Genomic DNA, 26,817 nt, shown 5'->3' with positions numbered 1-26,817 from the left:
GAGGCCACTGGGACAGCTGCTTCCCATTCCTCCCACCATTCCCTCCCCTCCCTTCCCACCCCAGCCCTCCCTCTCTTCCTCCCCCCACCTCCTTCCCAACCAACACTGGGTGGGGTTCCACCTTGGTCAGGCTGCCTCAAGGAGCTGCCAGCGCCCAGAGCAGGTCCACAAAACAGAAAAACAACTATTGGCAAGCACAGAAAGGGAGAAAAACCACAAAAATCAGGGTTGCCTCTGTCTACAAATAACTGCAGCTCCCAGGGGTCGAGAGAGGCTGCGCTCAGCGGCGAAGCTGGACATTCTCTTGTGCTTAGGACAGTCTACCTCACTTCTCTTTGCACTAACTTCCCTGTCTCCAAATATACATGTCAAGAGCACTGCATATATGTCATGCACACAAAGGGGTGCCCATTATAGGTATGCTCCCAACGCCAGCTGTTGACATGGTCTTTTGGGGAGAGGGAAGTAGGTGATAGAAAAGAAGTGTCCCTTCTCCTTGGGGCTTCTCTGTCAACAAAGTCCTGTGCACACACAAAGACAGGAGTATGTACGTGCACAGTGTGCACACGCACACAGACACACACTAGATTCTAAGGGAGGGTGAGGGCCAGGCCTGGGAGGCTCCCTGGGGCCTGGGCTGGGCTCCTGCCCAGGCGGTTCAGACAGTGGTGACGGAGAGCAGAGGGTTGTAGATTCGCTTGCCATCAGCTGAGCGTGCGCCATGGGCCAGCATCTCCTGGATAGTGATCCAGTTATCCAGGATCTTCTTGTTCCGCTTCTTCATGGTTTTGCGATGGCTCAGGGCGATGATGTTGAGCTCGGGCTTGCTATCACCATTCTGCTGCTCCCTCAAGCACTCCAGCCGGCTCTGCATCATGAACTCACGCCGCTTCCTCTGCTCCCGCGCACGGATCAGGTGCTGCTTCCGCTCCTCCTTGCTCCAGTAGCGGCCCATCTTCATCTCACTCACTGCGTCGTCATCAGTAGTCATGCCGCTGCGCTCCTCCCGGATCTTCAGGGCCCGGGCCTTCAGCAGCCGATCTCGCACAGGCCGCTTGGCCACGTAGCGTGTCCCGTCGCTGCGTACCTTCACCTTCCACTCCATGCGGGGTGCTTCAGCTGCCGCAGCCACCACCCCACCCACCCGAGGGCCCCCAGCCAAACTCAAGGGGCTGTGGCCCAGCTCCTCCAGGCCACGGGTCGGGGCCAGCTGCACACAGCTATGGTAGTGCTCGCTCTCCTGGCCTTGGCTACGGTGGCGCCTAGAGAGGTAAGGACTGCCTTCAGGGCCCACACGCTCCAGGGTCACCCCTGTCTTGGGGCTGCGTCTGACTCGTTCCTCTGCATGCTGTCTCCGGCCCACCTCAGGATCCCGGGAGAGGGATCGGAACTTGGCGGGGCTCCCAGGCAGAGGAGCAGCCTTGGAGGGGATGGCGACAGGGGGACCAGGAGGGGTCCGGTTCAAGTTGGAGTTGCCAGCAGTGGCCCGCTTCAGAGGGCTCTCAGGAAGAGGCTCCACGAGCAGTGGGGTGCTGCGGCAGCTCTCCCCGGTGTTGTAGGCGCTGGTGCTGTCCTTGTCAGACTTCTCTGGCAGCTCAGAGATGTCAGACAGCTCATGCTTCTTGGGCTCACTGGCCGCCAGGTCATAGAGACTCTCCTCCTCCAGCAGCCAGGCCTTCATGCAGCGCTCGCGCAGTTGTTGCATCTTCTGCGCCCGCAGGATGTTGCGACACTTGAACTCCAGGTGGCGAAGCTCCTCCTCCAGCATGGCCATCTCGTGGCCCAGGCTTTCATTGCGGTTGACATCCAGAGCACTGTTGCTACCAGAGGCCCGGGAGAAGACAATGCCCAGCTGGTTGCCATTCTCCAGGTGGCACTTGATCTCCAGTAACTCCCGGTAGCGCTCATACTCTTCATCTGTGAGGCCAGGCACATCGCCACCTCCAAGCCCTGCCCCCTCTGCCAGCAGTGAGTCCATGCTGAAGTGGAAGTCCCTGCTCTGCAGAGAATCCCCTTGCAGGCCAAACTTGCGCAGGCTCCCAGGGGTGTTGGTGGTACTGGGGGGCTCATCCCCCAGCAGGTCGTGCTCAGAACTCTCTTCATTACGGGTACTCTCATCAGTCCGGCCCACCCCACTGTCCAGCTCCTGGCTGTTGCTCAGGCCTGGGCCCCCATCAGGAGCCCCCTTCTCCTCTTCATTCCCAGGCTAGAGTAAAAAAGACAAGCACACTCAGGGCCCCAAAGGCCTGAAGGGGCTTCAGGGTTGTTTCTTCTCCTGGCCCAGGCTAGAAGACCCTAGTCCCTTCCCAGTCCCAGTCCCTTCCTCCTTCTCTCCCTCTTGCTCTCCCCAGTAATAGCTCTTCCTTACCTGTTGGGCAGGGGGTGACTTAAGCTTCCGAGCACGCAGGTCCCCCTCATTCTCAGAGCCAAAATCATCCAGGAAGTCATCCCGGTCACTGTCCTTCCACCGCTTTGCTAGCTGCAGAGACAGGCTCGAGCTAGTCCCATTGCTTCAAGGTTCCCCCCAGATGCCCATCAGGTCCCTTCTAGGTCAAATAACCCAAGAAATGGGGTAGTCTCAGCCTATTCAGCTATCAGAGGCTGGAAGGGGAAACAAGATCTGGGACAGCTCTATCCACCCACCCTCCAGCTCCAGACTGTTAAATGTCTGTGCACTTGTCACAGATCAGCAGCTTCCAAGAAAGCCAGCCCAATGTTGAGAGTCCCAGGTCACCTGAATATGGGTACACACACCTGGCTCTCAGGCCGAGCAACCAGCAGGGAGATGTTGGTGTTCTCCTCCTGGCTCAGTATAGCCACTGCCTCTTCTCTGTTCTGGACATCCATGCCGTTTATCTGGCAGGCCAGGGGACAATCAACAAGGATGCTAAGGCTGGCTTTGGGGCAGGGCCCTGGCTGGGCTAAGACACGTACTTGAGTTCTGGGAGGGTATAAATAAGCAGAAGGTGCCAGGGAGAGAATGGTCTGGCCCATGCAAGAGGACATGTGTGTGCCAAGGACAAGACAGCAAGAATGTAGGGAAAGGAGGCTGGGGAGCTGTCTGCAGATGCCATGGCATTTGGAAGGGAGGTTGAGCAGAGGAGAGGAGGCACAGCCCAGGTTTTGAACACAGTAGGCTGCCTGGCCTCAGTCTTGGCTCTCAGTGAGAGCTGGGTATGGGCTAAAGAGAGGGAGCAGGGCCATCACTGGGTGCAGCAGGGCCTCCAGTCAGACCTGGAAGCCTGCAAATGCTCACCTGGATGATGCGGTCTCCCTCACGGATCCGGCCATCTTTGGCTGCAATGCTGTTGGGATTTACCTGCAGGACACGTGCATCTTGGGGACTCAGTGCCTAAAGTGCCCTTTTCAGTGAGAAGGGGCAGCCTCACCTTGGAGGTCCCCAAAGCAAAGTGAAGCTCCAATTTCAGCTCAGAGCAGCAGCTTCCAAGCTCCAGGCAGCAGAGGCAGAGGCAGTGGGCCCCAAGTTAGTCACTTCCCCAGACTGGGAGAGCATACACTGACCAGAAGCTCCCTAGCTTCTGCCCAGTACTCCCACACCCTTGCCTGTGCCCCAGCACTCTGTGCTCCTTTTCATGGAAGCCTGTTATTTTATTTACCAAGAGCTGGGCAAAGCAAAGCAGCTGGTTACTCTCAGAATGAAAAAAAAAATCCACCCTGAGGCTCCATGGCCAGTGGAAACTTTTCCATCCAGAAGACTAGCTTTATTATGATACTGCTAACAGAGGGTAGCTGAGGAGCCATGTTCCCTCTGGTGGACACACAGAAACTTGGCAAAGGGAGGGAGGGAGGTGGTCCTCTGTCAAGTCCTAGGGAGTTGGCCCCACAATGTGGGAGAACAAAGCCTGGGCACAGGTCTCCTGCAGAGGACTGCTTCACTGGCCCAGTGAAGCTATCAACTGCCTTGTCCTCACCACCCAGAAGCATACTGAGATGCCCAGGGAACAGTGTTTGAGCCCTGGGTGGGATGTGTGGAGAGGCCACAGGGATCATGTGGCATCAGAGCCCTCCCTATGCCAGAACTTCCTTGGCACCCGCCTCCATACCTCTCCAACGTAGATGCCTAGGTCTTCCTCGTCATCCGTGCGGTAGCACACCATCAAGCCCAGCTTGTCCCGGTGGCTGCTTTTGTACAGCTCCACCTCCTGCCATAAGGGTACGGGAGGAAGCAGAAGTAGAAAGACCCAGACAGTGTGAGCAAGGAAGCCTGCAGCCAGTGACAGCCTCAGCCCAGACTGTCTCCCCCAGCACCCCTGGCCTTCCCCTCCAGTCACCTAAACCGAGCGTCCAGCCCCTGGCTTTGAGGGCTTCCTTCTCTTACCATCCCAAATGGTGCACATGTTCAGTGGTCTCCCTACCAGGAAATGCCCAAGACAGACAGGATGCACAGGACGCACGGGACACACACATGCGTGGAACATGGACTCACCAACACAGACGTAATGCACTACTACCTCACCCGGGCCCTCCCTGACTCAGCCAGACGCGCACCAGGAAGGACACACCAGGGAGGGCTCAGTGGGAAGAGCCAGGAGGCCCAGCCGCCTGGGGGCAGCAGGAGCCAGGTCTGAGCAGGGCTGCAGCCAGCCATCCTGTGCCGCCTCCTGAGGCTGGCTGCGGGCCCTGGCCCGGCGGCCCGGCTCACCTCATACTCCAGCTCGTCCATACGGTCTGGCTCCTGTGGGCCGCCCTCCATGAACTCCGCCGGGTCATAATACTCATGGCTGATGGGGGGGCTGCCCAGGAGAAGGTGGGGGTCAGGCAGGCCATCTGTTCCTCTGGCACCCTAACCCCAGCTCCTAGCTGGCCAGCAGGGAGCCCTGTGCTGGGTACACTCTCCATGGCAGGTAGCCCAACAGCCTCCTCCAGAACCCCTCCTTATAACTGTATGCATCCATGGAAACATCAGAATGCTTCTCAACTGTGAGTGAGCAGGGATCAATGCTGAGGACCCAGGCATGCCTAGCTCTCCCTGCCTCTTCTCCCAGAACAGGGACAAACTTCTCCAAAGCTCCAGGTGCCCCATTTGTCTCCCAGTACTGGCCACACTCATGCAGCACCCCCAGGAGTTAGCCAGGAGGCCTGCAGAGCAGATGGGCATCCCCTCTGCCTCTAAGGGCTGCCCTCCTTGCCCCAAAGCTAAGGTTGGCTGCTCACAGCCCTATGGCCTACCTCTCTGCAGAGGAGGGATCCCAGGACCACCTCCCTGCAGCCTGGGCCAAGATTAGCAGAATGAGTCAGCACTCACATGGTCATGGGCCACCAGGCCTGGATGAAAGGCCCTTCTTCTGAGCGGGCCAAAGAAAGAAGCCGAAGAGATGGAGGAAATTCAGAGCAGGTAGAAGGATGGGACAGACAAGGGATGCAGGAAGATTCAAGGAGTGATGCTGTGAAGAGCAGAGACAATGGGGCGGCAGAGGAGGAGAGAGGATGGAGGAGCAGCGAGGTCCAGGCAGGTCAGCCCCCTTCACCAGCTGCTGCTGAGCCCAAAGCTAGAGGCCTGAAGGTTTCTGAGCCCTCAGGTGCCATAGTCGGCTCTGGAAGCCAAGGAGCCTGCTTCCTGCCTGAGAGGCAGGCGGAGGTGGGGGTCTCCCAGCCACTGCCAGAGCTGTATCAATGACGCCTTTGGGCATCATGGGGACAGTTGCCCCAGGTGGTATGTCCTCTCTGGAGGCAGGGCCCAGGGCCCTCCTAAGGGCAACTCACAGCTCAGAGAGGACGTACGGCTCCAGGATGCCCATAGGTGGGGTGGGCGGGCGCAGCTTGCCCAGCGCCATGATATGTTCGAAGGTGATGTCGGTCTGAGTGCCACTGTCCACCAGTTGAAGGTCGTGGCAGGAGCTGTCCCCCCGCAGGCGGGGGCTGCGTCTCAGCACCTGGATCACCAGGGGCTCCTTGGAGGCTCTCAGGGCCTCCAGGGTTTGCTCCTGAGACAGCTTGGAGAGCTCCTTCCCGTTTACCTGCAGCAGAGACACGTCTCCATGAGAACCCTCGAGGGCTGGCTCCTCCCCTCTAGGGGTGAAGACCAGCAGGACCCTGAGCACCCCAATATGCTCAACTGAGGAATGTGCTCTGCATGCATGGTCCTGGTTACCCTTGATGCCCTCATTCTCAGGAAACCCCACTTCTCAACCTCTACCCCATGAGTGATGTCTGGGGATTTCTAGGCTGTGCTGAGAGCCAGGGTGACCTAGAGTCTGTGCACTAGTTCTGTAGACTGTCCTCACCCCAGAATCTCCTTCAGTCTCTCCTTGATAAGGAGCCATCCACAACTCTCCTGTCCTCCCTCCCACTAGGACCGGACCTACTTTTCCTTCAGGCAACACTGAAGCCAGAACTAGCACCTAGAAGACCCCCAGAGAGCTCCTTAACAACAGAAGCACACCAGCCAACCCTAATGAACAGCTACACTGTTCACCTCAGCCATCAAGGCAGGAGTACAACCCTGGCAATAGGTGGGATTTATCAACAGATGCCTACTTGCTAAGGCTGGGCGGGGTCTGCTGGGAGAGGAGTTGGAAGATGTTAGAACTTAATCTATGTCCTCATGGTGGTGACTGACTTGCTGAATAGAAAAGTCTTTGAAACTAGAAGTCTCCTGGAATAGCAAGGTGGCCTAAGAGAGCTGCCAAGAAAGTGGTCCTGACAAAGTCACCACCAGGTTTTTAGGCAACTGCTACATGCCAGGTTCTGGGCAGGGTCCTCGATGTGATTCCCCCCACCGAGTCTTGACCCCTAAGTGTTACTGCCTCCATTCTGCAGATAGGAAACTGAGGCTCAGCCAGGTGAAGGGACTTGTATGAAGGTCAGTAGCCAGAATGAGGTATAGGGGAGGATGGGGCCATGCCAAGCCAAGGCCTGGGGCCCAAGACAGAAGTAGAACCGGGAACAGCTTAGTAGGAAGAACAGGGCAATCTGGGGTAGAAGGTGGTGCACTGGGAAGCAGAGCCAGAAAGGGAGAAAAGCCATTAGGAGGGCAGGCATCCCAGCTGAACAGAGAAAGAGGAGTGCCTGCAAAGCACCATGGGCAGAAGGCCAGCCACAGCCAGCCAGCTTCTGCAGAACCCTGTGCACTGGATCCTGAGGTGGTGTGCTGCAACTTTTATATGCAAGAACCCTTCTATCCTTTCTCAAAGAGATGCCTACCCAGAGTGCACACCCATGCTAGTAGCTGCAACATCACAGCCCTAGCCTGGAAGGTAGCCTGTCTAGTGGAAGCCCAGGTGTCCCAGGGACTCCTAGCCTCAGTGATGGCTCCTGACTTCTGAGCCAATGTAACCCAAACAATTATCTTTCTGCTATTTCATTATGTCCTTGTAGATAATTTGTTTTCTAGGTCTTCCTTCTCCCCCCAATATTTATGTTCTGAAAAGTGTTCAATCCTCAGTACCACATAAAAGTAAATTAAAAATATAAAGATATTTTAAAAATAAGAAAACCATAATGAAGAAAACCAAAGCTGCCCATCATCTCAGGAATGTAAATGCTGTGGCCCTGTGGACATACTTCTTTCTAGTCTTTTCTTTATGTCTACCATTAGATAGGTGCAGGTTCTCAAAACTCCTACACACCAGCCCTACTGGCTTGGTCCATACTTTACATCACTAGGATTATTTTTTTTTAGTTTTGCTATAAAGTATTTAGCAAATTTGGGCACTGTGGTCTACACCTATAATTCCATTGATTAGAGAGGCTTAGGCAGGAAGATTATAAATTGGAGGACAGCCTCAGCAAATTAGCAAGACTGTCTCAAAATAAAAAATGAAAAGGGCTGGGGATGTAGCTTAGTGGTTAAGTGCCCCTGGGTTCAATCCCCAAAACCAAAGAGAAAGAAAAAAGAAGAGTTATATTACTGAATTGAAGACTGTGAAGGAAAGAAACAGAGCTTTCCAGCCAAGAAGGTATTTGTTGGGAAAGTGTCAGAAAGTCAGGTGGGACAGAACGTGATGTTCCTGCGGGAGGACCTACAGTAGACAGGCAGGCTGGAGAAGGGGCTACATGCAGGACAGTGAGCCTTTGACAGGGATGTAGGAATGACCTTGAAGCCCTCCAGCAGTGGCTGGTGCCAGTTGTTAAAGAGAGCCATTAGCAACATTTCAACTGTAGAAATGTACCACTAAATGAATGGTATTAAAAACAAAGGCACTAAAGACTGAGACCTCCTGGCTTTCTAATTTCTAATTACTTGACTGCTCTTACTGTCATCTCTGCTCTCTGAATTATTTCCATCCAGTGTGTCTGGAAGTGAATGTTAAATGATGGCGTGTGTACGGCTGCACACCTCTTACTCCTGCTAAGTGGCATCATGGTGATGGCTTGAAATTGGCTACAATGGAGCATTTACACCATGGAAATCGGCCAGTGGCCTAACTGGGTGCTTTATTTTTGTTTTGGAACATTTGCTAGCTTATCACTGCCCTTGAGTGAAAGCAAACATGATGGCAGAAGGGCTCAAAGCTGTTCTCAGGGTTTTCGCGGGGGAGGCTTCTCCCTGAAATTCCCAGGGCAGGGCAACAAACATACTGTGGGATGCTCAGGTGACACAGAACCGCAGGAATGTGGTTTCTCCCTGGAATCATTACCCAGCAGCAGTGTTGCTATGGAAACTGGACCCAGGCACTGGGAACAGCATGTAGGGCGGGCTGGAGGGGGCTGAGCACATACAGTCTCAGCACCTCAGATCAGGCGCCATCAGAGAGAATTGCTTGTGACAGCCCAACAGGCTTTTCTTAGCCCAGGTGGGCTCTAAGCATAGGCAGATCTGGGGTGGCAGCCTGAAGCCTCCTCTCTCTCTTCCTCCTCAGGTTATGGTGGGCCTCAAGAGCTAATGAGGGTGGGTAGGGCGGAGACAAGCTGTAACAGTGAAGAAATAAGCCCCTCTGGGGAAGAGAAGGGCTACCAACCAGATGGGACTATGCACCACACCAACCAAGGACACATGGGTCCAGTAGCAGTGAGGGCCACAGTGTGCTCCTTCACTTGCTGATGGTAGCAGGTATTGTTATCCTGTATGGATCCAACTGTTGTGAAGCCATGCTCTGAAATGTTCCTGCTCTTCAGACTGTCTGCTGGACCACTCTGGTCTCTAAAAGGTATCCAAGGCCATGAGTGGAGCTCAGAGGTAGAGTGTCCAGCAGTAAAAAAGAAAAAGGTGTCCAGACCCAGGCCTGCTTACCGCAGACATTCCTGCCACCCCACAGGCTAATGTCCAAGCATTCTGGACACCACCCCTGCTGCTATCTGGGCAGGACCCACCTAGCAATTTCGAATGGATCAAAGACTTTCATGGACAAGGCCAAGACATCTGTATTGGAGACAGTGAATAGTGTTAGGCTGGATATGAAAAGAAACTCCAAAGATGAAAATAAACAATAATGGAGGAGTTGTTAAGACTTTGGGACAAGAAGAGACACCTGAAACACAGGCTCAGAGCATAGAATTGATGACAGATTATGGAGAATTCATCAGAGTTCCTACAAAACATGTTTTATTAAACACAACTTGATAGGAACCTTGGCCAAGGACGCCAACAGGCATTCAGTGAAAGGCATCCCAAATCAGTCATGCTCTACAGTGCTGCAGTGAGATGGGATGCGCCTTTCAGGATCCTTGGGTACTAGCCACATGGCTAAAACAATGTGTGTTCCGCTGTCACAGCAAATGATGTAGCAGCCCAAAGGCTGCTCAATAGTACAGTGGTAAAACATGCCAGCAAAGTTGTACATGCGGTTTAGAGAAACCACATGTACTATTAAGGTAATAGCATAAAGAGAAGAAAATCTGAATGGGAGTAACCATGTGGCATCCCCCAGGAGGGGAGGGAGGAACAGCAGGGATGGTGTAACAAAGGGCTTCAGGTCCACCTTGAACACCTTCTTCAAAGAACAGTGAGGAGGCCAGCAGGGTCCAAAACAAGTCTGGAGGTCAGTACTTGCAGAAGCAAGTCCAGGAGGCCTCAGGACACCCATGTTGGAGTTGTCTTCTCTGTCAGGAGGGGTCTCACAGATGAGCCACATGAAGACACAGCATCTCAGGCTACCAGAGGCCAACTGGGGAAGCCCCCTCCTCACTGTAGTGAGGGCTGTGGACAAGTGGGAAGAGGATATCCCCATGGGTTGTGGAGCTCTGGGACTAAGAATAGGTGGTAGGACTGTGAGTGGGGGTGGGGAGTGAGGTCTAGGTATAAATGGGCCATGTGACAGTGTGAGTCTGTACAGCAGTGAGGATGGCTATTCTCCTTCCAGGATGTCACCTCTTCCCCTGGCTTCCAGGCTAAGACCATCAACAGCCTGTGTCACTTTCCTATCTTCTCCCTCCATGCTGTGCCTGGTGCCCAGTGTACCTCACCATGGGTACCTTCTGTCCCTCTGGAAGTGGCCTACAGGGCCAAATCCAAATCAATTCATGCCACACTAGGCTTTTTTTTTTTTTTTTTTGGCACCAGCGATTGAACCCAGGGGCATACAATCGCTGAGCCATATCCCCAGCCCTTTTTATTTTGAGACAGGGCCTCACTAACTTGCTGAGGCTAGCCTTTAACTTGCCATCCTCTTGCCTCAGCCTCCTGGACAACTGGGTTTACAGGTATATGCCACCACAACTGGCTTTTTTTTTGGCATAGCCAGAGGTTTATTTAAATAGATACACATTCAAGGGAGAGTGGGGGCAATCTCAAAAGAGAGGCACCTTTGGGGTAAAAGCAAGGAATAGGTATTCAAGACCGAATGTGAGGGCTGGGGATGTGGCTCAAGCGGTAGCGCGCTCGCCTGGCATGCGTGCGGCCCGGGTTCGATCCTCAGCACCACATACCAACAAAGATGTTGTGTCCGCCGAGAACTAAAAAATAAATATTAAAAATTCTCTCTCTCTATCTCTCTCTCTCCTCTCTCACTCTTTCTTTAAAAAAAAAAAAAAAAAAGACCGAATGTGAGCCATCTCTAGAGGGATAGACAGCCCACACTACTCTTCCTGACCTGTGAGTATCCAAACTAAGTCAAAGTAAACATCCAAGGGCTTGGTATGAGCATGGAGAGCACCAGGCCTCCTATGACAAAGTCCCAAGGAGTCCTTGTCACAAGACCAAGGTTCCCTGAGGGCAAGAGCCTGGCTATTTTCATATGCAGAAAGAATCACATAGCTTTCCCTGGGGCACATCTAGTGTGGGGAGAGTGGCTCATGTCTATAAACTCTAAGGATCCCTTCATCAAGTGCAAAACTACCTCCTTTGGAACAATACAGAAGGAATCCACTTTTTTTCTATCACAGAGAGAGTGGGACTTGCTGATCAAGGACACTGTCAATAAAAAAAAAAAAAAACTATTAAAGAAATGTTTCCGGGGCTGGAGATGTGGCTCAAGCCGTAGCGTGCTTGCCTGGCATGCGTGCGGCCCGGGTTCAATCCTTAGCACCACATACAAAGATGTTGTGTCCGCCAAGAACTAAAAATATATATATATATATATAAAAAGAAAAGAAATGTTTCCAAAGACTCATGGATGGGGCTGGGGTTCTCAGCGGTAGAGTGCTTACGCTTGCCTAGCATGTGTGAGGCACTGGGTTCCATTCCTAGGGCTGCAAATAACAATAATAATAATAAGCCAGGTACAGTGATGCACCCCTTATAACCCAGTGACTTGAGAGGCTGAGGTAGAAGGAGGATCCTAAGTTTAAGAATAGCCTGGGGGGGTACTGAAGTTGTGGCTCAGCGGTAGAGCACTCACCTAGCACGTGAAAGGTGCTGGGTTCGATCCTCACCACCACATAAAAATAAAAACAATAAACAAAATTTTAAAAATAAAGGTATTGTGTCCACCTACAACTAAAAAAAATAATATTTAAAAAAATCAAAAAGGAAAAGCCTGGGCAACTTAGTGAGACCATCTTAAAATTAAAAGGGGGGGCTTGGGGTGGAGCTCTATGGGAGAGTAGCACCCCTGCTATCTGATAGTCTCCAGTATCGAAAAATAATGATACTCAAAACACCACACTAAGGACATAGAGGAGCACAAAGATCAAGTCCCTGGCAATTACCATGCAGAGACAGTGAGGCCACCTGTTAGCATACCGCCATCCTGCCTGGGAACTTCATGTCTCCCCTGGGTGATTGATTCTTCAGCATCCAGGTCTGTTTCCTTCCTGGTTTGCTGCCCAGATGGGTCCAGTTCAGTTCAGAGTCCTTGGTTATCACCTTGGTGATTGATTCTTCAGCATCCAGGTCTGTTTCCTTCCTGGTTTGCTGCCCAGATGGGTCCAGTTCAGTTCAGAGTCCTTGGTTATCACCTTGCCCTGAATAGGGACTTGATCCTCAGCAGAGATCCTCTGCAGGAATCAGGGCCCAAATGGTATTCATACTCTGCTTAGGGACAGACAGCTGCCTCCTGTTTGCACTCTGGGAGCCCTTATTGCCCTGGGTCTTCTGCAAGCTCAGTCTCCACAGGTCAACAGAAGTGGTCACCTACAGATACTACGGCACTTAGTGTTCTTCAGCCTAGCCCATCACCCTTTCTCAGCACACTATCAGTCAGAATCTTACACCAGAAAGTAAAATCTTACCCCAGAAAGTCAACTTTCTGGAGAGTAATCCATCAGTAACTATAAAGGCCCTCAAACATGCTCATCAAGCCTGACAACTTGGAGAGACGCTGTCTCAAAATAAAAAAAAAAATAAAACAAGCTGGGTATGTAGCTTACTGGTAGAATGCCCCAGGGTTCAATTCCTAGTACCAAAAGAAAAAAAAAAGTCCCATTGTATGGACAGATCTCTCTGTTTATGCACTCATCAGATGATAGGACATTTGGTTTTTTTCCATCTGTTGCTATGAACATTCTTGTATGAGGTTTCGTAGCTCAGTGGGAGCGCACTTGTCTAGCATCTAAGAGGACATGGGTTCATTCCCAGCACTGTGTGTGCAAGTGCACATGTGTATAGACAGAAGCTGGGAGCAGATATATTAAATCAATGTGCAAGGGGAATAAAAACATTGGAGATTTTTTCTATTTTCCAAATATTATATAAACATGGCCACATTATTTTTGAAAATATGTTAGCCAGGCACTGTGGCAGATGCCTATAATCTCAGTGGCTGGGGAGACTGAGGCAAGAGGATGGCAAGTTCAAAAACTTGCCAGCCTCAGCAACTTAGCGAGACCCTGTTTCAAAAGAAAAAAATTAAAAGGGTTACAGATGTGGCTCAGTGGTTAGGTGTCCCTGGGTTCAATCCCCAGTACCAAAAAGAAAAAAGAAAGGAAAATATAAATGTTTACAAACTAAAAAAAAAAGCATCCAGGAAAATTCTATTCTCATGATAACAATGATAATATTAAGCAAAGAGCTGTCTTAGGTCCATGTGATCCCAATTTGGGGAACAGGTATGGGAGGTAGGTGGGGGATAGAGGCCCCAAGGGCTGTAGGTGTAGAAAAGGAAAACAAAAAAGTTCTCACTCTATCCCAGAAGAGGTGGCCCAGCAAGCCCCATGCCTTCCCCAGAGAAGGCTGGGAAGCTCATTCTTTCTGGAAGGCTGGAGGAGGGCCTGAACATGGAGCAGGTCTGAGCCACTCCTGCCCCCCTCTACTCATCACCCCCACTGTCCCTGTGAGATTTGCAGAAAGGGTACTGTGGGTGGCCAAGGGTGGTGTGGCCCCTGGCTTCCCTCAGCCCACTGTGGGGCATAAGGGGACAGGAGGCCCCCAGGGGCGGAGGGGTGGGGCCCTAGGCCCCTATAGCTGGAGTTGGGTACCTGCTAGGAATCCCATGCTCTGAGAGTACAATCCATATCCACAGGGAGTCAAGGACAAGTGATTTCTGGACAAAACCTGTCCCCACTCCACCCCTAAAAGGAAAAGAATTGAAAGCAGCTAAAGGGAGGAGACAGATGCATCTGGCTGGGGGCAGGGAACTTGAGCTCTACATAACAGAGACATCCCCAGGAGTAGAGATGGAAGGTAGGAGGGGAACAGAGGCAAAGCTGCATTTCAGTCTGGTGGCAGAGAGCCCAGGAAGTGAGGTACACAATGACCCGTAGGTTTCTAATCAGCCGGGATATCCCAGAAGGAGGAGAGCGCCTGCTCTTGAACATGGTGGGCCCCTGACCTCAGAGCTAAAGGTCATCTAAACACTGGCATAACTAGAAATAACTATGATTAAGACAGACATCCCAGGACTTGGGGAAGCCAGTCTGCAGTGGAACCCAGCAAGAAACAAGCAAGCACTTCAGATGGCTGAGCTCAGAGTTCAAGGAGTAGAAAAAGGGAAAATGCTGGAGTGGATGGTGGTCAGGGATGCCTCTGGGAGAGGAGACCTGAAGAGAGACCTTAATGGAGACAAGGAGCCAGCACTGCTAGGGTGGAAAAGCAGGGACTATCCCAGGAGAACAGACTGTAGCATCCTGCACAGATGATAATGGCTTGGCTCTGGGGGGGGGGGATACATGGAGGTGGCAGGACATGGTCAAAGTCAGTTTGTCTTTTAAAAGCAGAGTGTTGCCAGGCACAGTGGTGTACCCCTGTAATCCCAGGGGCTCAGGAGGCTGAGACAGGAGGATCATAAGTTCAAAGCCAGCCTCAGCAACAGCGAGGCATGAAGCAACTGAGTGAGACCCTTCTCTAAATAAAATACAAAATAGGGTTGGGGATGTGGCTCAGTGGTCAAGTGCCTCTGAGTTCAACCTCTGGTACCAAAAAAAGCAGACTGTTGCTAGCTAGGGGCAAGGGACAGAGAGGACTAGAAAATGACTCCAAACAAGCACAGGAAAAAAATGCTCCCATTATTCATCACTGAGGAAATGCAAATCCAAACCCAAATGAGACCACTTTACACCCACTAGCATGGTTAGATGAACAAAAGGAAAACAACAAGCACTGAGGGGATGTGGAGACACTGGAGCCCGCACACATTGCTGGTGGGAGGGTAAAATGGTGCCACCCGCTGTGGAATATGGTCTGGCAGTTCCTTAAAAGGTTAAACAGAGTGTGTATGAGATCCAGCAATCCTTGAAGAACTGAAAACAGGCATTCACACGAAAATTGTACACAAATGTTCAAAGCAGCAGTATCCACAATAGCCAAGGCTTGGGAGCAACACAAATGTCCACCAACAGATGAATGCATAAACACAATGTGGTCCATACATACAGTGGAATACCAGCCAGCCACTAGAGGGGATGAAGTTCTGATGTAGGCTACAAATGGTGGACCTTGCAAACCATCTATATGCAAGTGAAAGAAGGTGGACACAAAGGGCCATTTGCTGTATGATCCCACTTAAATGAAATGTTCAGAACAAGCAAGTCCACAGGGACAGAAAGCAGAATGAGGGTTTCCAGGGGTTGGAGAAGGGGGAGCAGGCAGTGACCGCTTAATGGGTCTGGGTTCCCTTTTCTAGTGATGAATGTGTCCTGGAAGGAGACAGTAGTGGTTGTACAACATTGTGAATGTATGAAATGTCACCAATAAAATTCATTATGCATGTTTTACCACAATAAAATAAAATAAAATAAACTGTGGATGTGGTGGTACATGCCTGTCATGCCAGCAGCTCCAGAGGCCGAGGCAAGACAATTGCAAATTGCTTGGCCACTTGAGAGAGACCCAGGGCTAGGGATGGGATGTAGCTCAGCAACAGAGGCCCCTGGGTTCCATCCCTGGTACCAGCAAAATGACACACACAAAAAAAAATCCTGCTGCCCAGGTCCACAGGTACCAGGGGTGTTGTTACAGGACAGAGGAAGTTTGAGGAAGGGAAAACATCAGAATTGGGTCAGAAGTTTCTGTCTCAATTGGGAAATGGGCATGTTTTATTCATTGCAAATTTTTATGTCCAGGTTAAAGTTCTCAAGACCCGTAGACATGTGCAGTGCTCCAGTCCACCTACCTAAGCCACTAATCCAATATCCTGTGTCCACTGTTGTGAAATTCAACTAGGATTTTTTTCAGTATGGGGAATCAAACCCAGGGGCCCTCTACTACTGAGCTATGTTCATAGCCTTATTTTGTATTATTTATTTATTTATTGTTTGTTATTATTTATTTATTTGTTGGCAGGGTCTCATTAAGTTGTTGCAGCTGGCCTGGAACTTGTACCCCTCCTGTCTCAGCCTCCTTGAGTTGGTGGGATTATAGGCAGCGCCATTGCTCCCTGCTAAGAATTGTTCTTGACTTGAAATCATGAGATTACCCAAAGAAGGTGTGTTGGCAAAAGCAGAGGTTCGTGGAGGATCCTGGGGCCCCCTGAGGATGGGAAGACCACAGCCTGAAGTCAGTAAGAAACAGAGTCTGCATGGGGTGTGGTGGTGCAAGATGTTGGATAATGGACCTCTAGATGTGTTGGGGGTGCTGCCTGGGATGGGGAATGAAAGCAGGTGGGAAAGACCTGGAGGGGCTCAGCCTTTCGGAGCTTTTGGACGCTTGTGCATAGAATGGGGTGGGGACAGCTCAGAGATATGGTGTCCAAATGCTGATGGGATCAGTAGAGAGGGGAAAAAATCCCTAAAGTCAAAGACAGCCAGGGAAAAGTGTAGGCACCAAGACTTTGAGAAGGTGAAGAGAACATGGGGGCAGGTAAGAGACCATCTGGGTCAGGAGCGATGAGGGCTAGATGGGCCCTGGCTGCAGATGGGTGCGGCGGAGTCGCGACTGTCTGAGGATCAGGGGCTCTGTGGGGCACACCCCCAATGGGGTGCGGCACCACTACGCTGTGAGAAACGGAAGGCGGGACCCCAGGCGCGCTGGCCCCGCCTCCTGGGCCCTGAGCCGCAGACAAAGAGCGCGCGGCAGCAGCGATGGCGCTAAAGCAGCGGTAGCCCGGAACAGCTACCAGGCAGCGGTAGCCCGAACAGCTACCACATTGGTCCCCCGGTGTACTGTCTGGTTAGACAGGTGGCGGAAGAGTGCTATCCTACCTGACCCCAGCACCACCCCAGCCCCGTTGCTGGGTTCCATTCCAGGGCCAGCTCCAGGGACCTTCCTGCTGAGTGCTGTAGGGCAGGATTGGTCCTGAGCCTCTGGAACATAAGAGGAGAGGAGAGGCCAAGAAAAAATAAGAGTCCTGCTCTGAGGTACCTGCAACGCATGTGATTCCCTGTGTGGCCTGAAGAACCGTCTCTTTTATTCTCATTGGTAACAGGATAACATGTGAAGCTACATCATTTCTAGGGGGCCTCCTAGTGCCACAGTTCCACTCTCCTTACCCGACTCTGCAGATTAGGAGACTGAGGCTGGAGAATAAAGAAACCGAATCTACACTCTGCAGCGGGTGGGGAGCCATGAACTCCAATAGAGCTGCTGGCTCTCAGCTCTGCGCAGGGAGTGTCCTGGAAGCGGTTGTGACTCTAGGCTTCCTGAGCCCAGACAGCTGTTATGGGAATCTCCAAATCGGCCAAACATCAGAAGGAAAAGTCCAGGCAAGAGCAGCCTGTGCAAACGGCAACCTCTGGCACTCCCGCTTTCAGTGGCGCCCAGTAGAAGTCCCCATTCATGTTTTCCCATCTCTGCATTTTGAAAATTGTCAACCCACAGAAATGTTAGAACATCTGCATGTTCCCTTTACCCAGATGTCTCCAGAGCGCACATTCTCGCACGCCCCTTCTAGGGCTTTCTACTCACATTTGCAGAAGCATTTGAAACTAAGACGCCATTCCTCCCTCTCTCCTTGAGGCACAGCACCATTATCATGCTATTTAGCAGATACAGCCACTTCCAAATCTCTCCAAGTATACCACTAACACCTTATAACTTTTCTATTGATCCAGGACCCAATCAAGGAGCATACATATTCCATTTGGTCAGGTCTGTAGTCTCCTGTTCTCCCCACCTCACATCTAATGGTTTTACCTTCAGCAATGATACTTGTCTGAATGAATCATTCCATTGGTGGCTGCAAAATGCCTTCATTTCTAAGAATTTTAGCAGGAACACAGCTGTACACTCCACCCACATCTGACAGCCCAGAGAAAGGTGTAGCTGCTCCCCATCCCCAATCACGAATTACAGCTGCCTGGACAAGCCACATCATCACCCTCCTCCCTATCCATCTCTGTTCCCACCCTTTCTGCCCAGGACCAGAGGAGAGAGAAGGATGGTGGGGCTGTACCTGCAAGGCCTGTTTAGTTATTTGGGGTAGGGTACCCAAAAGAGCTCCTGTGTGTTGCTAGGAGTGTGGGTGGTAGGAAAAGAGGGACAGTTAGCTGCACATGGTACAGAAGAATGAGTCATGTCCCTTGAAGCCCCACTTAGGCAATGTCCTCTGGAAGTCCTGAATTCCTGATTCAAAAGGTCTCTTGTGAGGCCTTGCCCCTTATTTGTTAAAAATTCACTTTTCTGGGCTAGGGATATAGCTCAGTTGGTAGAGTGCTTGCCTCCCATGCACAAGGTTCTGGGTTCAATCCCCAGCACTACACACACACAAATTCACTTTCCCAGTGATGTTGATGTAATTTGGGATTCCACTAATTTACCCAAAGTTCCTATCCCAGGTCTGGGATCAGCAGCCATCAACATGCACCTCACTCCACTTGAGACCTTATGAGATATGTGGACTCCAGCGCCCCCCTGCCAGCTGAATCAGAATGTGTCTCAGGGTAGAGGGTGGAACCTGGTCCTGAGAGCACCCTGGAGGAGCCTAGGTACATGCGTACTTGTACACCCACAGCAGCTCAGAAACCAGTCAGGTGCTCCCAAGCATCTCTCCTCCCTCTCTGCTTCCCAAAGTGCTGAGTGTATGGTGGTGGCCCAGGGGTCAGCTGAGATCCCCCTTCCCTGGAAACAGCTGGCTCTTTATACTCCACAGTCTTGCCTCAGTAGCATAGAGGAAGGAAGAATGTCCCACGAGGTACGCGTCTACAAGGCCAACCAAGCCGGAAGCTATCATTGAGATCAATCTTTGGTGGCAGAGTGCTTGCCCAGCATGTTCGAGGACTTGGGTCCAATCCTCAGCACCTGGGGGCAGGGCAGGGGCACCTCAGGTGTTCTAGACATGTGGCTCAGCCACTGAGAATACCACCTCAAACTAACCTGAATGGCCAAGGGCGCGGTCTGTGTAACAATAATCAGAATGATATCATCTACAAAGTACTTTACTAAGGAACAGACAGTGCACCAGGAAAGGGAAGACATCTTGGCAAGCCTCAGAGCTGGAGACTTCTCATCCTATCCTCCTGTACTGCAAGGAGGATAGCGCCTCACAGTCACACTTGTCTCTTTCCCAACTTGCACATTACACTTCACAACTTGGAAGCTTTTTCCTGTATTACTTCTCCCTTTTCTTTCATATTGGACAACCTCTCAGAATAATATTGGATATTCTTCTGTCACTGGACAATTAACTATGACATGTTTATACATAATTCCCAATCCTTAATTGCCAACTGCATGTGCTGGTGCCAGCAACTCTACCTTCTACTCACTGGGATCCAGGGGGACCCAGAGCAGAGTAGTAGGTGTTGCCAGGCAAATGCCTTCCACTTCCCTCCTCACAACCACCCCAAGCAAATGCTCCCTTCATGCTCATTTAACAGGGGAGGAAACTGGGGCACCAAGCCAGTGGGCCATTCATTGGCTTGCTTCTGATCCCACAGCTCAGTCAGGGGCAGAGCCACAGTTTGGCCCTAGGGTGTCTCCTCCATTCCTATCACCACACTGCACTGAAGTAGAAGGAAAGTGAGAACAAAGACCACCCAGGCCACCCTCAGGCCCTAGTGCTGAGCTGAGCTCACACATCAGTCTCTTTTGGGGGTGTGCACGCATGAACATGCAGTTCATGGTTTTAACACTTCAATGCAGTGTAAGTATCCTATTTTGCACATATTTGGAGTGCGAAATTGGAAATGTTTCATGTATATCTGTCTATATACCTGTGAAACCATCACCACCAAGACAGTGGTCATTGCTATCACTCCCAAAGGTGTCCATATGCCTTCTATCTGTCCCTGAAACCACTGATGTGCTTCCTGTCACCACAGCATTTTATTTCAATGAATAAGACAGTCCTCAGAACTCCAAAGTAAGGAAAGGGGCATTTTTAAATCTTGAGTCATTGGTACAAAGCAGGGTGACCCTGTCCAGAAGATGGCTGTCAAAATTCACTGACCCTTCTCCATTCCCCTCCTCAGTGACTACACTTCCCCAGGGAAGGATACAGCAGTGCACAGAAAAATCCAAATATCTGCGCTGGGAGGGGGGGCAATGTGTCCCCTGTCAGATCCCCAGTACCAGGGATGGTGGCTGCCAGAGCAAGGGCTCAGCAAGTAGGCGCTGAAGAAAAACAATGCTTGTCTTGAGGTGGAAAGAGGGGAGAAGACAGGTGGCCTGGTTCAGTCCACCCGAGGCTCTGCTGGACAGTCACCATGAGGAATGAGCGCAATGTGCTGCAGAACGGTTCCACTCATCAGGATTTATTTCATGAGTATCTTCACATGCCTGAAGTCGTGGAGTCAGGGGGTTACCAAGTTTATGAAGACTGAACTGACAGGGACAACAAAGAGGCAGAGAGACAAGGTCAGTAGAGTGTGGGACATGATTAGATTCACAACAAGACAGGTTGTCAGATCCACTGAGGGAGAGGAAAGACAGGGTGGCAAGCAGTGGCACAGGAAAGGCTCTGGGAAGGGCTTTATTGCTTGGTGCCTGGTGTACCCCGTTTTCCACCTTTCCACCCTGGGCAACCCAACCACTTCCTCTTCCTAAATCAACATGCACTCATCCTCCTTTTCAGAAGTGGTTCTGCCTCCATTGATTAAATGTGCTAAGAAAATGACTGGAATAACAGAAACGGCCTTTAAGTTCTGAAACAAAACATTATGGCCGGCAACAGTCTTATTGGAACAAACCTATGCAATCATCTCAATAGGCAGAGAAAAAGCATCTGACAAAATCAAGCAGCATTCACGATAAAAACACTTAACAAGGAACAGGAGGGAACTTCCTCAGCCTGAAAAAAAGGGCATTTATGAAAAACCCACAGCTGCCAGTCACAGTGGCACACACCTATCATCCCAGTGACTTGGGACACTGAGGTAAGGGGATCCCAAGGTTGAGGCCAGCCTCACGAACTTGACAAGAACATGTCTCAAAATCAAAGATAAAGAATAAAAAGGACTGGGGTGTAGTTCAGGGATACAGCCCCCTGGGTTCAATTTCCAGGGACATTTTTCCCCTTTTAGATCAGGAAAAAGCAAGGATACCTGTCTGTTCTGGCCACTTCTCTTCAACACTATACTGGAGGTTCTTGCCAGAACAACAACAACAACAAAAGACTGGGAACGCAGTTCAGTGAATTCAATGTAGCCTCTGAGTTCAATTCCTAGTACCAAGAAAAAAAAGAAAGAAAATGCTCCCAGATGGGAAAGGAAAAACTAAAAACTATTTCTATTTGCCAAGGATGTGATTCTAATATATAGAAAATTCTACGAAAAACAACAAAAACTATTATGATTTTTTTAAATACATTTTTCTCAGGAAGCTTTTTTTTTTTTTGAGAGGGAGAGGGAATTTCAATATTTATTTTTTTCTTAGTTCTCGGCAGACACAACATCTTTGTTTGTATGTGGTGCTGAGGATCGAACCCGGGCTGCACGCATGCCAGGCGAGCGTGCTACCGCTTGAGCCACATCCCCAGCCCAGAATAACTTGAATAAATTTAACATAGGAAGTACAAGGCACCACTGAAAGAAATTAAAGACCCAAATAAATAGACACCCCATGTTCATATGAGCAACACTTTCCAAATTGATTGCATTCAATATAACCTCCACCAAAATCTCAGGCTTATTTTCAGAAATTGTCAAAATTATTCCAAAATTCACATGAAAACTCAAGGAACCCACCATAATCAATCTTAAAAAAGAAGTATAAAGTTGAACTACTCACACTTCCTAATTTCAAAACTTCCCACAAGCCTCCACTAACCAGAGTAATGTGGCAATGATATAAGGACAGATCTTTCTCCAAAGCAATAATCACAAGAAAAGATGTTCCACATTATTTTGCCAACCAGAAATGTAAATCAAAGCCACAATTCGAGCTGGGGATGTAGCTCAGGGAGAGCACTCAAGGGGCAGATCCCGAGTTCTATCCCCAGCACAATAAAAACCAGACTGCAAAACAAAAAATCCACAATGAGATGCTGCTTCACACACAGTAGGATAGCTACAAGAGACAACCAGAAAATCACAAGGGCTGGCAAGCACGGGAGAAATCAGAACCCTCGTGCACTGCTGATAGTAATGGAAAATGGTATAGTCATTGTGGAAAACAGTGACAAAGAATTACCATAAGATCCAGCAATTCCATTTTTAGGTATATAAAAGAATTGAGGGCTGGGGATGTGGCTCAAGCGGTAATGCGCTTGCTGGCATGCACAGAGCATTGGGTTCGATCCTTAGCACCACATAAAAATAAAATAAAGATGTTGTGTCCACTGAAAACTAAAAAATAAATATTAAAAAAAGAATTGAAAGCAGGGATACAGATACTTGTCCACCAATAATCACAGGAACATTATTCAAAATAGCTGAAAGTCACCAGCTATGGTGGTATACTTCCTATATTCCCAGTGACTTGAGAGGCTGAGGAAGGAGGATAACAAGTCTGAGGACAGCAACAGCAACTTATCTTGTCTCAAAATAAAAAATAAAAAAGGGGGGCTGGAGTTGTGGCTCAGTGGTAGAGTGCATGCCTAACCTAGCATGTATGAAGCACTGAGTTTGATCTTCAGCACCACACAAAAATAAATAAATAAAACAAAGGTATTGTGTCCATCCACAACTAAAAAAAATTAAAAATAAATGTCTGGGGTTGTAGCTCAGTGGCAGAGCATTTGCCTAGCATGTGAGAAGCACTAGGTTTAATCCTCAGCACCAAATAAATAAATAAATAAATAAAGGTATTGTATCTATCTATAATCAAAAAAATATTTTTAATTATAAATAAATAAATACAAAGGACTGGGGATGTAGCTCTGTGGTAAAACACCCCTGGATTCAATCCCCAGGACCAAAAGCAAAAAACATCCAAAAGGTTTAAACAACCCAAATACTCATCAGTTGATAAAGAGGTAAATATTATTATGCTGCATACTCTACAATGAAATATTTGGCAATAAAAAGAAATTTAGCACTGGTCTGTGATATAACATGTACCAGCTTTGAACACATTATAAATGAAAGTAGCCAGACACAAAAAGTGTGTATGTGTGTGTGTGTGTGTGTATGTGTATATATGTGTGTGTGTGTATGGTTTTTTTTTGGGGGGGGGTACCAGGGATTGAACCCAGGTGCACCAGACCACTGAGCCCCATCCCCAGCCCTATTTTGTATTTTATTTAGAGACAGGGTCTCACTGAGTTGCTTAGCACCTCGTGGTTGCTGAGGCTGGCTTTGAACTTGTGATCTTCCTGTCTCAGTCTCCCAAACCGCTGGGATTACAGGCATGTGCCACTGCGCCTGGCCAAAAGGTCATATATTATGTGGTTTCATTTATATAAAATGCCCAGAATAGTCAAATCCACAGGAAGAGAAAGAGATGAATAGTTGCCAGGGGCTGGGAGGTTTGGGGAAGAAATGGGACAGTGACTGCTAATGGGTACAACATTTCTTTATAAGGTGATAAAAATGTTCTGGAATTAAGCCAGGGTTGTGGCACATGCCTTGTCTATAATCCCAGCAGCTCAGGAAGCTAAGGCAGGAGGATTGCAAGTTCAAAGCCAACCTCAGCAATTTAGCAAGGTGCTAAGCAATTCAGTGAGACGATGTCTCTAAATAAAATACAAAATAGGGCTGGGGATGTGGCTCAGTGGTTGAGTGCCCCTGAGTTTAATCCCCAGTACCACATCCCCCCCCAAAAAAGTTCTGGAATTAGATAGCAGTGACAGTTTCACAGCTATGTGAATGTACTAAAACACACTGAATTACACATTTTTAAAGGATGCATTGTGTGGTATGTGAATTGTATATCAATAAAGTTGCAATTATTTTTTTTTTTTTTTGCAGTGCTGGGGATGCCACTGAGCTACATTCCAGGCCAAAGCTGTAAATTTTGGGGGGGGAGGGGGTATGGGGTACTGAACCCAAGGGTGCTTTATCACTGAGCTACATCCCCAGCCCTTTCTATTTTTTATTTTGAGACAGGCAGGATCTCACTAAGTTGCTTAGGGTCTTGCTAAATTGATGAGGCTGGTCTTGAACTTGTGATCCTCCTATCTCAGCCTCCTGAACTGCTGAGATTATAGGCATGTGCCATCACACTCCCAGCTCCTACAGTTGCTTTTTGTACACTGATCCTGTATTCTGAAACCTTGCTGAACTCGTTAGTTTTAATATTTTTAGTGGATTTCTTAGAATTTTCTATATATTAGGATCATATCATTGGTGAATTGATTACTTTTTCCTTTATATTTTAAAAAAAATTATAAATAAATAAATAAAAGGAGTGGGAATGTAGCTCTGTGGTAAAACACCCCTGGATTCAATCCTCAGGACCAAAACCAAAAAACATCCAAAAGGTGAAAGCAACCCAAATGCCCATCAATTGATAAATATTGTGCTGCCTGGGGTTACATGAGACCAGTCTTACATCAAATGCTTCACCAAAATTTCTCCAAAAAAGTCAGGACAGATGGGCTAGAATGGCTTGCCATTTAACGGAGGGATTCCAGAAAACGAAGCAATAAGGAGAGGATCCCAAGTCCCCATCAACCGACCAGCCAGGCCCACCTCCCATCTGGAGTCCGGGAATACAAGATTCTGCAGAATGTCCTCTTGGTCCCAATCTGGGTCATTGCAGACCCCTATCCCACTGGGGAAATGGCAATGGCCTGGCAAGGGTTCCAAACTGGAAACAAGAGAAGAGTAACAGCAGAGGGGGGAGTGTAGCAGAGGGAAGAAGGTGGAAAGCAGCAATTGGGAGAAGCAAGGGCCCCACGCACGTTCCACGGAAGAGCCAAGGAGAGGGGACCAGAAGCTCCACCAGGCTGAGGCAAAGCTTGCAAGCCACCCCTACTTCCACCCTCCCCCGCCTCCTATTCTTGGAGGCCAAAGGAACTAAGTAAGCTCCCAACACAAATGCTGAGCTCCCTGCAGCCACCTCCATACATTGATCCGTTCCAAATCTCCCCCTACGCTCCCACCACGATTCTGCCCATGTCTACTGGGGTTCCCCCTTATTCGTCTAGGAACCTCCTGGTTCTCTCTAGTCAACCTTCTCCTGCATGCACTAGCTCCCCAGTGTGACAAATAAACCCACAAGTTCAGGTCAGAGCTACTAAATGCATACCTGTCTGCGCTTGCATCTGTTCCTGGTTCCCGACTCCCTCTGACCTTGACCTCCCTGAACTTAGCCCTAGAGAGTCTCTGTCCACACCATCAGGGATACATTTCTCTAAACACCTGGCGGGGTGCACACAGAAAGTACACAAACGCGGGGCCTGGGAACCTCCGCGCACACACAGACGGGGCACAGGCACACACTCACGTAGTCACGCCACGCACAGGCAAAGAAGCCCCACTCGGGGCTGCGGGGCTGTGTGAGCACGCGGCCGGGTGTTTCCAGCTCCGCGCAGCTCACCACCAGGTTCATAGCCTGCATGGCTCAGGAGGCCAGAGCCGGGGCCGACGTGCTGAGCGTCGGCCAGGCACAGCCAACCTGGAGGCGCCCACTCACCCGAGAAGCCCAAGGCCCAGGAGCCCACAATTCTGACAGGGCCAAACCCAGGAATAGCTCAGGAGTGGCCTTCCAGCCACCAGGCCGGACAGTGACGGGCGTCGGCGCCTTAGGGCTTCTGCGTCCCTGGCCCGTCGGGACCGAATTCGGCAGCCCCAGGCACGATAGGCGCCCGGCCTCTACCTTGGCTCTGGGTCCAGCTGGGAGAGCTTGTGCCAGGAATCCAGCCCGTTGCTATGCAACCTCCATCCCGCGCCGGCCAAGCCGTGCCTCCCGGCTACAAGTCCCGGGACGAAAGCGTACCCTACCCCGGGCAAACCCAACTTCTCATCTCGGGCTGATCTGGACGCAGGGCTCGTGTTCCAATCTTCTTCAGGCACCCAAGTCTTGCGCCTCACACCCCCACCCCCATCCAGCTCCCCCATCCGTGGCTGGTTCCCACGGAGCGCCAACACCCAGCAACCCCAGAATCTGAGGGTGAGGTTGGCTCCCTACCTTTTCCTCTTCGATGCCTACTGCCCTCCCACGCCCGCCTCCCCGACTCCACCTGTCCTTCCCTACGGGGTCTGTTCAATCGCTTGGCGGGGCTTTGCCCCTCACCCCTGAGGCCCAGCCGCCCTACCTGAAGCATCACTTTGTACTGCTCCTCCGGTTTCTGAACCACGCACATATTACATCCCATGGTGCTGGCAGGCGAGGGAAGGAAGAGAGCGGGAACGGGAACACACCTTTCACTGGCCCATGCGCGGGACCTCTGGTCCCGGGCCGGGGCCGGGGTCCATATCCTAGCGCGGGGGGCGGGCCACCTAGCGGGGGAGGGGGGCACGCCCCCAAGGAGGGGGCAGCTCCACGCCCCTCTGCTTAACTCTTCGCTGCCAGAGGCTAGGCGCCGGCATGCTCCTTCGCACCCGGCCAGGAAAAAAAGGGCAGCGGGGGATGGGCGGGCGCGCCGGGCGTTGCCTGGCTACGGCCCCCCAGGAGGCGCGGGGGCGCGCCGGGCCGCCGGGGGCCGTTAGGGGCCGTGGGCCGAGTGCCTCCCCGCCCGCGGGGCCCGCCACTGCCGCTGCCGCTGCCGCCTCCGGCTCCTGCCCATGGCCGACGGCCCCGGGAGCCGGCCTTCGCGCTCGGCGCCACGGCCCGGCCCGCCGACA

The 26,817-nt window shown here is 50.7% G+C and overlaps 1 protein-coding gene across 3 annotated transcripts; it reads right to left on the bottom strand.

Annotated features, from left to right (window-relative positions):
- Positions 1-658: 658 nt before the first annotated feature.
- Pdzd4 (PDZ domain containing 4) lies at positions 659-26,348 on the bottom strand. Of its 3 annotated transcripts, none has more exons than XM_026412802.2 (8): positions 26,289-26,348; positions 5,725-5,978; positions 4,664-4,754; positions 4,065-4,163; positions 3,257-3,319; positions 2,755-2,856; positions 2,369-2,479; positions 659-2,206 (listed from the first exon to the last, which is right to left on the bottom strand). In XM_026412802.2, exons 1-8 carry the CDS (start codon positions 26,346-26,348, stop codon positions 659-661), a joined length of 2,328 nt encoding a protein of 775 aa, XP_026268587.1. The 3 variants fall into 3 exon arrangements, with proteins under 3 accessions (XP_026268587.1, XP_026268588.1, XP_026268589.1); XM_026412803.2 differs by having other exon boundaries at positions 5,743-5,978; XM_026412804.2 differs by lacking the exons at positions 4,664-4,754; positions 5,725-5,978.
- Between the last annotated feature and the right edge of the window lie 469 nt (positions 26,349-26,817).

This window comes from Urocitellus parryii, chromosome X (assembly GCF_045843805.1).
Source record: "Urocitellus parryii isolate mUroPar1 chromosome X, mUroPar1.hap1, whole genome shotgun sequence".
Lineage (NCBI taxonomy): Eukaryota > Metazoa > Chordata > Mammalia > Rodentia > Sciuridae > Urocitellus > Urocitellus parryii.
The sequence above is the reverse complement of the archived record's forward strand: the minus strand, read 5'-3'. Positions and strand labels throughout refer to the sequence as shown.

Excerpts from the sequence above, each read along its gene's own strand:
- Pdzd4 (XM_026412802.2), bottom strand. The coding sequence starts at position 26,348 with ATGGGATGTAATATGTGCGTGGTTCAGAAACCGGAGGAGCAGTACAAA. Across the intron at positions 2,480-2,754 it reads TTGCTCGGCCTGAGAGCCAG|CTAGCAAAGCGGTGGAAGGA; the intron begins GTGTGTGTACCC and ends CTGTCTCTGCAG. Across the intron at positions 2,207-2,368 it reads AGTCACCCCCTGCCCAACAG|CCTGGGAATGAAGAGGAGAA; the intron begins GTAAGGAAGAGC and ends TTTTTACTCTAG.